This window comes from Blennius ocellaris (assembly GCF_963422515.1).
Source record: "Blennius ocellaris genome assembly, chromosome: 2".
Classification (NCBI taxonomy): domain Eukaryota; kingdom Metazoa; phylum Chordata; class Actinopteri; order Blenniiformes; family Blenniidae; genus Blennius; species Blennius ocellaris.
The window spans coordinates 7,344,517-7,358,997 of record NC_137651.1 but is presented as its reverse complement, the minus strand read 5'-3'; the positions used below and the strand labels follow the sequence as shown (position 1 = coordinate 7,358,997).

At 37.9% G+C, this 14,481-nt stretch overlaps 1 protein-coding gene across 1 annotated transcript in view; it reads right to left on the bottom strand.

Moving 5' to 3' along the window:
• Positions 1–14,481, bottom strand: part of pdgfd (platelet derived growth factor d) — a 62,786-nt gene that overhangs the window by 7,033 nt on the left and 41,272 nt on the right. Inside the window, exons 4-5 of the mRNA XM_080512605.1 lie at positions 13,611–13,670; positions 9,163–9,379 (exon numbers count right to left, since the gene is read on the bottom strand). Coding sequence (XP_080368731.1) covers positions 9,163–9,379; positions 13,611–13,670 — 277 coding nt within the window. The remainder of the gene's footprint in view (positions 1–9,162; positions 9,380–13,610; positions 13,671–14,481) is intronic.

Here is a 14,481-nt window from a genome sequence, read left to right as displayed (position 1 = left end):
ACAAGCTGCTGTGAGTAAAATCATTACAGAGATAATATCCTGTTTGTACCTTTTGTTCTCTGCCATTTCAAGCAACATTGCAAATATCAGTTTTCCTCTAAAGTGGCAACTTAGGCCATTAACACCATTGTATTGTGTTGTGACCAAGGTCTAACAGACTAATGACAATATTCTATTAGTGCCAATATGCCATTTGTACTATTTTATCAACGTTAGAGGAGCCAGAATAAGTCTGCACTGACTGTGGATAAAGACACTCCGGACAAGTCACCAGTTGTTTGTGTTATTTTTTTATTAAAGTTTCAGTTTGTGGCCCTCCACTCCACCAGTTAAAAGAAAATAGTTATGGAACTTGTTGCAAAATTTTTATACATTTTTAGATCCCAACTGGATCATAGTTATGTTCTTGTTAACAAAGACTCTCAACCGCTGACCCAACATGGCGTAGGCTAACATGGACGTTTTCATGGAATACAAAATGTTAATCCTAACGCATAGAAAAAAGTAAATTTTCAAAATACGCATATACATTTCAACTGTCCTATTCATTGATCCTCAATGTCATTTGATCTTTATCAGGGGTGCTGGAGCTTATTCTAGCATACTATTGGTCAAGAACAGGGTTCACTCAGAATAGATTACCAGGCCACACAGAGATTCAAGTTATGTATGATATTGAATTGCATATGTAGTATGTTTCTGTGATAAGACCAACATCTTCTGAAACTGATGGCTTGCTCATAAATCTCCAACAGCCGAGACACATGCTTATCATGCTGATTTATAAAACCAGCCCTCCTTGTCCTTCAATTTTTTCACATTAAAATCCTCAGAGCAAAACACTTCTCATGCTGGTTAGATGGGTCTCATTTCAAACTCTAACACTATAGTCACACAACTTTATAATGTTAACAAGGTTTGCTTCTGTCCTTGGAAATTCTGTCCTTAAAATGTGTGTTTCAAATCAGTAATTATTTTTCATAATCCACTTGTTTCTTCTTTATTAGCAGAATAACAGGAACATGAATCCACCTTCACACAAAACAGCAAGATCTTTCTCTATATATAGTCATAATTTAACATCTCATCAAAACAGATGTGGTCCATATCACAGCATGTGAAGTTGATTAGTTTGGATACTTAAACGGCTAAATATGAAGATTAGGGAAATCTATCATTATAAGTTTAAGTTGCCTTTTGCACCCCAGTGTGATTTATTTGAAACACAGTGAGAACATGGAGCACATCAGGAAATATATATTTTCATAATGATGCTCCAATGTAGCATGAGGGGGTGCTCAGTGGAACACATATACTTCTCTCCCTGAAGAAACCCATATAGAGGAGGGCAAATGAGCAGCCTCTTGGTAAAAGCAATATGACAACAACTGATTGCTGATGCGCTTTATGGCAGAGTGCGACTGTCCTCTGTCGGAATAGAAAGTACAGGCAGAAGGCAGTGAACTAATCAAACAAAGGGGCAGCTTGAGCATTCAAACCCCATGAGACTCACCATTTAGGCAGTGGTGGTGGACTGAACCTGTTTGGTCAGAAGAAACTGCCCCTCGGAGAGGAACATCTGGAGCCGAGGAGCGTGCACGCCATGAGTATTGGTCTCAACTCATCGCACTGTTCGACAATTGATTTTCTTTTGCGTATCATTGGTCGGCTCTCCCTTTGGGTTTATAACAGATGTTGGTTGATTTTTTTCTATAAAGCAAGTTTAGACAACTTGAGTGAGGAATGAGATGACCATTTGCATCACTTTTCTTTTTTTTTTTAAGGCAAACCAGATTTTCCACTTCATTCAGCACAATAGGCTTTTACAGTCCAATACAAGCAAATGCAACTCGTAAAGATCAATACTGGCAGTTAACTGGAGCAGTGCATCTCAGTGAGATTGGGTTCCATCCAGATCAAGTGACCACTGCCTTCAAGCTTTGCCTCCACAGGCTAACAAGGGAAACCAGTCATGCAACAGAAGGGGCCTAGAAATCGCTTGTACAGGTTGAAAGTGTAACACCAACAAATCTGTTTCACGGACTACATTGTAAAAGGGTGGGAGGGGGGATAGAGAGACAGAAAGAGAGAGAGAGAGAGAGAGAGAGAGAGAGAGAGAGAGAGAGAGAGAGAGAGAGAGAGAGAGAGAGAGAGAGAGAGAGAGAGAGAGAGAGAGAAACCTTAGTGCTGTGGGGGTCGACAGAAACCTACTCACTGCGGAAGATCAATAAGCAATTGTTCACCAAAACTAATCTTTGCCATGGGGGTTTCCATTCATGTCATGTGTTGGAGGACCAGTGAACAAGGAACAAGGATTAGAAGATATCAGGCTTTTTCACAAGTAAACCATGATGACATGTTTCAGCCAGCTGCACGGCTCCTTGTTCCCACCATCTCCTGTCTCCAGGGCTCTGATAAGAGCATTCCAGTTTCCCTCTGAACTTTCAATTCAAAGCTAGATATATTTAGTAGGTTTTAAGTGTTTCAGCCATGTTGGCTGGTTTACTGGTTTTAGCAGTCTTTTCAGCTGCCATAGCATTTTTTTTTGTTGCTGTTTTAACCATTAGTGATTTTACCTGGTTAAGCAGTTTTTTGCTGTTTCAGACATTACTGTTTCATTCTGGCTGAGCTTCTCTAATTTGTCTTAAACAGTGTGCCCGTGATGTATAAAATGCTCAGTTTGTACCTGAAAATCTTCTTTATTTTGATTCATTTATGGTTAGTTTACCAAAAGGTGCAGTTGGAAATTCAACATTGATTACCTGTTGTGGGCTGGTCTCATTGAAACACTTCAACCAAACTTTTCAGTTGAGAAACTGTTTTTTTTTTTTTTTTTGTCAGCAAAATTGAAAATAAATAACACATATTTATTTCCACATTATTTAGAGAGATCTAAACGTGGCCCTTCAGGAAGGCTAAATAGACCCATGTAGCTGAAGAGAAGCAGGTTTCAGACCCCCAATTTAGATATTTCTAACATATCAATGACTTGTGCATATGGCTTTGTCAAAGTATTATTTCCTGTATTATGTAACACTTGCTCCATTTATGTTTTGATTTTTATGATATGAGATTCTCTCTTGGTTCCATTGGTGTAACATTTCCTTCTCATGTTGTCCTGCTTGTTGCGTCTTACTTTAATTGGTTCCTGTTTTTGTCCAGGTTCAGGTCTCAAGTTGCGGATGGCCTGTCGCTGTTCACCAGGTGTCTTGTTGCTGTGCTTTACATATAACTTGGATTTGCGAATGGTTCAACATAATTAAAGATTGCTTTTAATTTCTAGGAAGCATCTGGGTCCTTTGCCTGACAAGTGTGGCATGTGAGTATGATGAGAGTATTTTAGCAAATAGAGTATGACATAAGCAACAATGCTTATCTTATTTCCTGGTCATAAAGTGAAAAAGATGGGGTTTATTTCAGAAATAGTTAGCACTCATGCCTCATGTTCTTCCTGTGGTACCCCAACAGTCCATGGATGGATGGATGGGCAGTAGTTTATGCTGGAGTTGGATTGTTTTCCAATGATTAGAGCACATGATGTAAAGAAAGGGAATCATGTCACTTTAATAACTTTAATGCTGATGCTGTAGGGTGGCTTAAATGTAAAGCAATGCATGAAGGGTACTATCCTGGAGATATTTCGACCAAGTCCCCAAGGTGTTTTAAAATATACAAAGGGCACACAACTTGGACAGCAATTCCTTTCTTAGCTGTTTGAAGGATACAGAATTTCTTAAACTCGTCACATATTATGATTGCTGTCTGTGAAACGTCATGGTTGGTGAAACATTAATGTGGTTTCAATGAAACCGCACCAGAGTGCGCATGAAAGTCTGAACTGTTTTTCATAGTCGGCTTCTTTTGTTGTGCACCTGGGTTAAGATAGCCATCATCACACGTCCACACATAGATCAAATGTACAGAACAATTGCACTTGTTTCAATTCAAATTTAAATTAAATTAATCCAAATCACACAAGTGTATGCACAGGCTTGCCTTATTTCCTGCTATTGTTGCAAAGCTTCTTGTTGAAGATTGAAGGAGGCTTTTTTTGTGTGTGTGAAGACACTCTTGGAAATGTAATGTGTTTACCACCAAGTCTCATTAGCCAATCAGGTAAACTATAGCTTTCTGTGCAGAGCAGTGTAAAACACTGGCAGCAAGACAGTATGGGCTGACTGATTGAGGCAAAGCTCTGTGCTATTAACGTCTCCACAGAGAAAAAAAATCTAATAGAGGACGGAAAGGACGATTTGATCATTTGCTTCGGCAACACAAAGAGAGGTGAAGGTAGGAGTCATGGTATTTATATCAAGAGGCTTGATTATAGCTTCCTCTAAGTGGTAAAATTGTCCCTATTTGCTGTCTTTTCTGGGCTTTTTTGTTATTTGGGAAGCTGACAAGACTATAAAACATGGGAAAAAAATATGGCAAATTATGGCTGGGCTGCAATTGTAACCATCTTGGGATCATGTCTCAGACACAGCTGATGTCAGACGACATGCAAAGTCGATTTTCTATATCTGTGCGAGTATATTCTGGTTAAATGAAGACACATGAGTGTATGTTGCCTATTAAGTTTGTGTGCATTAAGGTTGTCACTTGGAAAATCACTTTACAATGTGTGTATTATCAAAAATAAAGTGCTTGAGATTAAGATACTAACCATGATCTAAAATCTCATGATACTCATAATGATGGGCATGTCATGGCCAACTTAATATTCCATTGTGCAACAAAAAATAGCTTTTTCTTTAAATGATAGAAATGATAGAAAGACAAAACATAAAATACTAATTCAAAAAAACTATTGTTTCCCGAAACAAGAATTACATTGATTAATGCTGAAACTCATGTAACAAACTCATTGATTTAAGATGCAAAAAATTTGAAGGAAACATCAAGCAATCCCACTGAGTGATTGAGAGCAGTTGTTCTGAACCTGGGATCTATTAATCCCCCCTACAGGCACTGGAGTTCTTAGTGGGGGCCAAATACTTTGCCTTCACTGAGTTTGTCACAATTAGATTTGGTCATGTCAAAGAAAATCAAAATAAGAGACTTTTTAGTATTCAAAGCACACCTGGCAGACTGCCTAGTGCTTTTAAATAAAGGTCCCTGCACTTGTAGGTCAGTGATGAAGGCTGTGTCCTCCAGTGTGAGGTTTCAGTGTGATGTTTTGGCAACTGAGAGTGCAGACGTTGTCCACAGTGCAGCCATCGGGAGAAACTCTGGTAAAAAGGGCTAGCAACCACAGTTTTTATAGTTCATATCAAGCATACGCTTAATTTCCATTATTTCTGGACTATAAGACGCTACTTTTTTCACATGCTTTGAACCCTGTGGCTAATACAATGATGCGGCTAATTTATGCATTTTTACAGTTAACAGGCTTCATCCTGCCAGATTCTACTTCCGCATGTCGATACATACTGTTTTGAGTGCCTCTGCTTCTCAAAAACTTGCCCTAAAAGTGATATTTCTGCTCTTCGTGACCTCGTCTTGTACTGCTTTCCGTGGTGCAGAACTCCAGCAGCTGACAGCCATGAGTAATGCGTTCAGGTGCATCACGTAAAGCCGCCCTGCTGGACTCCTTGGCTGAGAAACCTTCCTCCTCAAAATCACAATCTAGCACTAGAAGCACAAAGAAAGACCAATTTGCGGGAATTTATGAAAATATGAGCAATTCCCATATTTCAACAGTGAAATTCCTGCCCTGTTACAACGTCAACTTATACTCAGGTGTGAGCTATATGTGTCCTTTTTTATCTTTTTAAATTTTGCCGATGTGGCTTATATTCAGGTGTGCTCAATAGTCTGGAAAATACCGTAGATACATGTTTCTTTTTCTTCAATAAGTAAGTTCAATTGAATTTCAATGTGTTTCTTTGGTGATGTCACTTCAAACAAGCAATGTTGAACACAATGTTTTCAATGTTGGTGACAGAAATCGAAGGCTCAACATGTCCTTGTTAGCTACAAACCAAAATATGCCTTCAGTAAACAAGAACTTTTGTTGTCAGAGTCGTGATCTCTTCAGACTGGTTTTCTTTCTCCATGCACCTTGGAAAAAGGTGAAATGCATTAAAAACCTCCACTCTGCTTCAGCAGTATTATACAGATGCCAAGAGGGATAAAATGTATCTAACATTGGCTGTGTTTGTTTAAACGTCCCAAGGTGATGTGAGGACTGATGTAAATGAGGTGATACAAAAGCCTGTTTTGAAACAGTGAAAGGAAATCCACAAAACTTGGGTTTTCAGAAGTAAATGATCATTCTCTATATTTGTCTGTGTCTTAGTAATGCAGGCCTGCAAAGTTTCAAACTTGCATGTAACGGTTTATGTGCATACACATATGACTTTTCTTCAGCTGTTATATCTTTTACCTTTTTTAATGAGATTCATTCTTATTGTAAAGTCACTGTTTTTTTTTTTTTAAGCCCAATGTGCTCCCATAGATCAGCCACAACATTATGTCCACCCACTGGCAAAGACAATAACTCTGGCAGCTTTTAGTGGCTGTGATGCAATAGTCAGCAAGTGAACATTTGATCTTAAAAACTGATGTGTTACAAGCAGGAAAGGATAGAATTTGAGTGAGGTTGACAAAGGCAGAATTTTTATCCACGACTAGTTCAGAGAAGCTTCTAAACTGCAGCTCTTGTGGTTCTGCAGTGGTTGGTATCTATCAGAACTTGTCCAAGGAAGAAAATGTGCTCAACCAGTGACAGGATCATGAGTGGCATGTTGGGAGCTAAAACTGCTGCAAAAAAAAAAATTTCTGGTTCTGATTAAAAGGTGGAGAAATACACAGTGCACGGCAGTTTATTCGTGGGGGAGCAGAATACTAAAGAATGATGCAGGTGGTCATAATCTTGTGGGTGTTTCTGGTATTTGTGATACTTAATGGGATGAGGTATGGCATCTTGAAGGGAGAGCTCTGCCAGCCCATATTAGTAAATTAGCTTAGAGCTTAGAGTTGCACCTGTTCAGAGTGAAAGTTTCCTTTATGGCCCCAAATTTATTGCAGTTGCAGTTGGAGTTTGTTGCCTATGGCGCAGCACACGAGGAATCCTACACAATATTGGACTGGTGCTCATAATTTGATGGCTAATTAGTGTAACTAAAGTTTCCTTGGTAAAGCATTTACTCTGGTGGGCAGATATAAAGCTGTTCAGCATGTATGCATGCTCATCTGCAAATTATTTTCATGAGACAGGATGCAAGGCACTGCTTTAACATGGTTGTTTATGTCAGGTTTGTGCGTGCATGTGCGAGTGCGTGTCTTGATACATGCAGGGCTGAGCTTGTGTCTGTTTAAGGGGAATAAGTGTAATCTCACAGAAGCAGTGGTGTGGAACTCTGTCAGTGTGCTGGAAGAGTAAGACTGAGAGAGCAAGAAAGACTGCAAGAACTGTCACTCACACTCCGGCCAACAGGAAAAAAAAAATAGCAGTGTCTATGTGTTTGAAAAATCCAGAATAGATATTACTGCAGCGTTCCCGATTATTATTTGTGGGAGTTGGTATAGCTCATTTTAACTTATACCTTTGTATGGCTGAATGTGTGTATTACAGCTCCGTGATTAATATTATCATCAGGCCGTCCTTCATGAGAACAAAGGTGGATGTCAGCCTTTGCGTGTGAGGAATGTGTGTGCGTGCACGCCTGTGTGTGTCTTAATCAAAACAAAGCTATGCTGCTGACTGTGGCAAATTTCTGCTCCGCTACACAGGTTGAATTTCCAATTAGGGAGAGCCACACTGGTGCATCAAAGAGCCGCAGCACCTATGCAGCTCAGGGTAGACCTGCAAAAACAATGTAGAGTCCCCGCATACGCCGCCCCCTCAAAGAGCCCTGAACAGCTGAACATGCACCGATACATAAAGATAGATTTGCTGTCAAGTACAAATATTTACTAAAAGAACAGGAGAGCCCTTGGGTAAAAAGACAGAAAAATGCAGGAATGAATGCACAGGTGAGGGAGATTGGATCAAAAGAAATGCCAGCTACAAGCTTGAATGCTTTAATACGGGCATGCACACACACTTCAGCACAGGCACATGCAGACACGCATGCACAGAGAAGCATACATCAGATATTCAGCATATTCATTTTCATGTGTTCTCAGAGAGATTCAATCAATATGTGCATCCTGAGGACTAAATCTGTCCCCTGCGGTACTCCAGGTCATTGGCAGTGACTTCACACTAAACTGGTCCTGTCTCATCTTAAATCTGCCTCTGACTCACTGTGACACCCATTAAAGGGCAAAATGTTCATTTGATGATGCAACAACTTAGTCAGGCACTGTTTTTGCTGTTTTTACACATAATCTGAACCCCCCCCCCCCCAAACATACTGATCTTTTGTCTTGACAGTAAATGTATTTCTCACAAGGGTTTTCTCAAATTAAAAGTTTCACTTTTTTTTTTTTTAGCTCAGCACAATGTTTCATGCCCTCAAACCCCCCTTTATTGCCCGAGCTACCAAAAACCATGTCAAGCACCAGTCTGCAAAGAAAAAAATGTGAAAAACTCTGAACATCTGCAAAACAACAAAATAGTTTGAAATCATGATTGCCTTAATGTAACACCAATTCAGTGATCTCACTGACAAAACCCTACAATGAGATAATCTGATCCTTATAAGTCCTTTTCTATTAAATATTAAATAGCCTGTTTTGAAACAGCAAAAGAAAATCCACAAAACTAGGATTTAGGTTTACTAGTTTCTCACTCCTAATACAAGCCATTTCTCTGTTTCATAAAGTTAAATATAATTAGGAGAGGGTAAATTAATTGAAACTTGTAATTGTGGCGCTACAGTACACTGCACCATTGATTACTTCTACCCAGTAGAAGTTAACATGTTGAGCATGCTATTGATAGTTGAAGAAAACATTAAATGTGGATGAGTAAATTATCATTAAAAATACTAATATGGCTAATAAATACAATGTGGTTACTGAATCTGAATACAATGCTTTTAACTAACAAACCTATTGACCGTATTGTTTTAAACTATCAGCTTTGAAACGAAACTTTCTTTTAATGTGATGTAGATATTTGTTAAATTTATGGGCAATACACAGGTCTTTAAACGCTTACACATGAAGGTTTAAATCCCTAGTGCCCTATAAAATGTGAGTATTACTTACCTTTATTATGCCTGGTTGCCAGATGGTATGCCCTGGATCTGTAAAGTATGTGTGTTTGAGTGTAGATGCTGTCCAAATCCTGTCTCCATGTATCTGGGTTCAGGTTTTTGAGAAGCTGCTCCACAGTGTCAAATGCAGCGATCGTTCTGTCTAAATCTTCAAGCGAGAAAGGAACCTCCTCTGTGACCGCCACTGGAATCTTTCCTGCACCAACGTCCTGTGAAGAGCAAACGTTTAAAAGGTAACGGTAAAATTGGGTTTCAGAATTAAATAATTCATTATTTTGTACATGTGTTAAATTATAACATCTTTTGACAAATTCTTCTTTGGTTGAATCACTTTAACATTCCTTCCTCCATTACACTACCAACAATGAAGATAGAGGACAATTTGGCCATTTGTTTCAACCATTTCAGCATATTCTTTCATAATGGAGCAATTTGTTCTATTTATTTCTGTCTCAAAATATGTTAGGTGGTGCCACTCCTGCTGGTACTGTTCTAATATTTGACTATAAATGACACAATGTGTAATGAAAACAAGAAACACTGATATGTTTAAAGTGAAGGAAATATCTTCCAGTCATTCATGCATATACAATATGCAAAACACATAAGTAGCCTGGAGTAACCATTGTTCACTGTATTTGAAATACTGTATGTAACATATCTTCACACAGATGAATGAGAACCATTAGCCTAGAATCAGACCTGTAATTCCCTTGCTGAGAGTGCTAACCATGATTTAATTTACCCCACTTGGTGAATACGTTGATGTCTTATTTTGGCAACATTAATAGAGGGAGCATAGACAAAATGTAAGAAGAAAAAGAGCGAGGATGTTAAACTGAACTTTCTGCTTTTGGATGTTGACATGTACATTTGACTCGGCCCACTGGTGGCAGTAAAGCAGTTGCTGTACCAGATTGTTGTGGTGAAGATGTAACAAAGAGGCAACGAAGCTGTAAAAGGAAGCTCCATGTTTACCAGTGAATCTACACCTCCACCCATTACCTGTGGCCATGAACTTTGGGCCATGACAAGAAGTATGTTTGCAGATACAAGCTGCTTAAATGACGTTCCTTCTCAGGGTCGTCACTGCCAACTGGAACAAGACTACAAGTACGGTCGAGGAGAGATTTTGATCCTGCTGCACTCAAAGTTTACACATGTAAAAACAAACCTGATACTGTATGGAAACCCACAGAGGCTGATCTACCTGCTGTTTGCGATGATGATCGCATCTGACAACTGTCCACTCAACACAATTACCGAAATAAATATATATTATCGGGCAATTCAATCAAGTCACACAATATAGTGCAATGCTATTAGATTGATTCATTACACACAATGTGATCTCCAGTGCTTTGTTTTGATTACACCTGCATTGAACTAGGTTGAAGTGAATAATTGGATCACCTCCTTCTTTTACAGAGATAGCTGCTGTTTTTGTGCTGAGAGACATTTCTTCACTTATCCCTCCATAATAGATTATGTTGCAATGTTTTAATAGAAGATATTTTTTTTCTTTGGCAATTCTTCTTCGGTAAATTCACATTTTCCCAATTCCTCCCTTTGTTTCTTTTCCAATATGACATTTTCTTTTTTTGCCTGACTTTATTCCATTCAGATATTTATCCTAATCCGTTCATTTATTTCCCTCCATCCACACATCTGATTCCGTTGAATCACATTTCATTTTGGACATGAAAGGCACCTACTCTTGCTGTCATTCCAATCTTTCCATTATAAACACAAGACACATAATACTAATGTCTGAAGACTTCTATTTGCACGTCATCAATTATTCTCAGTTGATCACCCACAAAGTGCAAGCATACTGAGAGTGCAATCTGTTTGGATAACCAAACGTGGCCCCCAGGCAATGGACACCCTATAGAGGGGCATAACGGTTTGGGGCTCCCCTACTTTTCATATTATCACTGTAGACCGATGTAGAAAGCAGGGAAGAATATGGATGAATGAATAAATGGACAATGTTAAAAGAAGATCAATCTTTTTAGGTTTTGATTTTCCCACAACAATAGATATTACCAGTATAATTGGCATACAAAAGTATTCAAATTGTAGTTGTGGAATTGATTATTCCTGACAAGCCACTGCCCTCATCTCGCCGTGGGCTATTTATCTAGATAGGAGGTAATCATTTATTTAAATGTCTATGCCAAGCAAGACTAATACTGTATAATTGTCTCATTCATTAGTCAACTCCCATTTAGGTCAAAGAAAATGGGCAAGTAAGCCATGAGAAGATATACAACAGTTTATCTTGAAGACATACACTGACTGAAGCAACTCCAGGAACACATTTCATTCTGATATCTGAAGACGTGTAAAGGATTAATTAAAAAAGAGCTACATTTCTGAAAACTACTTGACATCACAATTCAAACTTTTCTCTATACTGTCTCTGACTTTCAGTCAGTGGCAGTGTGCAAGCAGAAAATAAGGTTCGAAAGAAAAACTATCTGAAAATTAATTTTCCAACTGAGTTTGCAAATATGATCTTACTTTGATGTTAGAACATGCATATAAAGTAATTTTCAGTATTTGGTGGTAACATACTGGTAATAAAGGTCCGAAAAATGAGTGCTGGGGTGGTCCAAAAAAGTCTTAACTCAATAAATCATTGATGGCACTCCATAGTTCTATTCCTTTTACCATAAACGTCGAAAAACATTTTTTTCAGTTGAATAATGTTGAGATGCGGTCATCTGCCTTGAAATTTCAAAATGTTACCATATTTTCGGTGATGACAAAAAAAGACGAACAAGTTTTATTGCCAAAAACATTCAATTTACTAATGGAACAGCTTACTTAGGAAATTCATTGCAAATTTATTCAGTTCAGTGTACAACACTCCTATATTGTCTATGAAATATTTGTTCTTCCTCTTCCAAAATGCAAACTAATCAAATTGATATGAATTCTGAATCATACAGTGTACTTACAACATTTCCACAACACATTTGTGTGTGAGTATAACCGCCGCGAAGCGGGCAGTTTACGTGAAAATGATCAAACTTAATGAGTGATGAGCCACCTCTACATCTGAAGGTATTGAGCTGAAATTTCACACATATCACTAGAATGCCAAAAGGAATACATTGTGGTGGTACCATAATCAATAGAAGTACCTTTTTCTTTATTTTTTGGCCTATATTTTTGACCACCCTAATGATTGCAGTGGTATATAAATATACTGTATGTTACCCATAGTAGGGTAATCCACAAATCCTTTACTCAGTTGCAACTAAAATAATTAGCAGGTGGCTCTACATGCTTTCATGTTTCAGACCTGTCCCATATTGTAAATATGACGTTTGATGTATTTAGAACCAAATCCCTCAATTTACTTCACAAAATATTTTACATTATCTAATATTCAGCAATCCATCTTAAATTAACAAAGGTCCTCATCATAAATTGAAAAGTGTAATTTAAGTGCTACTGCATGTTCTTATAAACAGTGATACTAGGTCTTATAAAATCCATTATGGACTTAACCATACGACTGAATATTGTAATAAAACAAATCTAAATGAATTATTATGAAATTACCACCTTGTCACCTGTAATAATTTCCACACACTTTGTGGTGAAGCCAAATCCAAATATAACCGGGAACCACGGTGGTAAAATAACCAACTCAAACCAACTACAACCAACTCAAACCACTACTACCTCGAGATAAAATGAGCATAAATCAATGAGAAAACCAATGTGGCAGCTGTGAATATAAAGTAAGGCCAACAAATATATTTTCTTCAAAGGAAATGACATGTCAATGTGTGTATATACAGTATATATATATATACAATATATATATATATATATATATATATATATATATATATATATATGCAAAAAACACATTCTCCCACATACATACAGCATAGCCAGTATGAATCCATGCAGAAAAACTATCATACAGTCCAGTGCGCACTAATTATTATGATCACATATGTCAATGGCTGCTCTTACACACAGATTATACTTATTACATGGACTTATGAAAACATTAGTATAAAGAAGCATGTCATTTTACATTTCAAGCTTCATGCATAAGAAACACTTTACATGCATGCATACATATATGCTGTGTGGGTGCGTGATGGCCTATGCAAATGAACCATATGTTTCAATTATTAGTGCAGCCATTGTTTTGAGAGTGCTTACAAAAACGCTTACATGTTGGGTGCCAGGGTTGGCCGGCACATTCGTTGTGTGTTTGCTAAAGAGCTACAAAAGTACCGCGTGATATTAGCTTAAAATAATATTGCATAATTATTCTGCTCTTCAAGGTCAAAGCCATTTAATGTGCGTTCATTTCTTTGGTATATATGCATCTAAAAAGCAGGTTTTGGTATTTGAATCCATGCTTTTCACGGACTCATAAAGTGTTTTTATCTGTGTATGACTCACCGACATGGGCATCGTGACAGCTTCCCAGTTGTTTTTGGATGCAGGCGGTTGAGAGTCATACTGCAGAAATGGAACAGAAAATGCCAATTAAATGATCAGCTGAGCACACACGAGATTAGGAACCACAAGGAAACAATAGCAAAGTGTGAATTTGTTAGTCAATAAAAACATTAGTGTGCGTGGGTGTGTGTATATGTGTTTTTTTTTCCTACAAAAGTGCCCATTGCCATGAAGCTTTCCGGTGCTATAGTTTTGAGATAAAAGTACAACTGGAACTGTGTTCCAGTTGTACTGTGACGATATCAGGGAAATTAGAATGTATGTATGTAAAGTGCATTTTACATATATACCTAATATAAACAAGCAACTGATGGCTGAATTCAGAAATACTAAGCTTTGAGATGATTAAAACCATTTTGTGAATTTATACCTCATTGGCAAACTTAGTATTGTGATATTTAGTGGTATCAGACATTTCCCTCACTCCTGCTCACTCCAGAGATGTGTCTGTGGTTTTCTGTGTGTCGAAATAGAAGTCTATTTGTTTGTAAGAGACAAACACCAGGCCAAATGCACTTTTGATGTTGATTGTATAGCACTCCCACAGCACATATTCCCTCTGTGTGTTTTTCTCAATATTCCTACATGTCGGCAAAAGTACAATTACTGTGACAGGTGTGTGTGCTCAGGCTACTAAAAACTATCATGGAAGGCTAGAAGATCACAATAAAGCAAACTTAAAAATAAGAGGTTCTATATATCAGTTCAGTGCTCTTTATAGATGGGTATAGAGTGGATTTAGGTGGAAACATGGATGCTTCTCACTACTATTTAAACTGAGTGAAAACAAACTATTACATGTTTCAGTGGG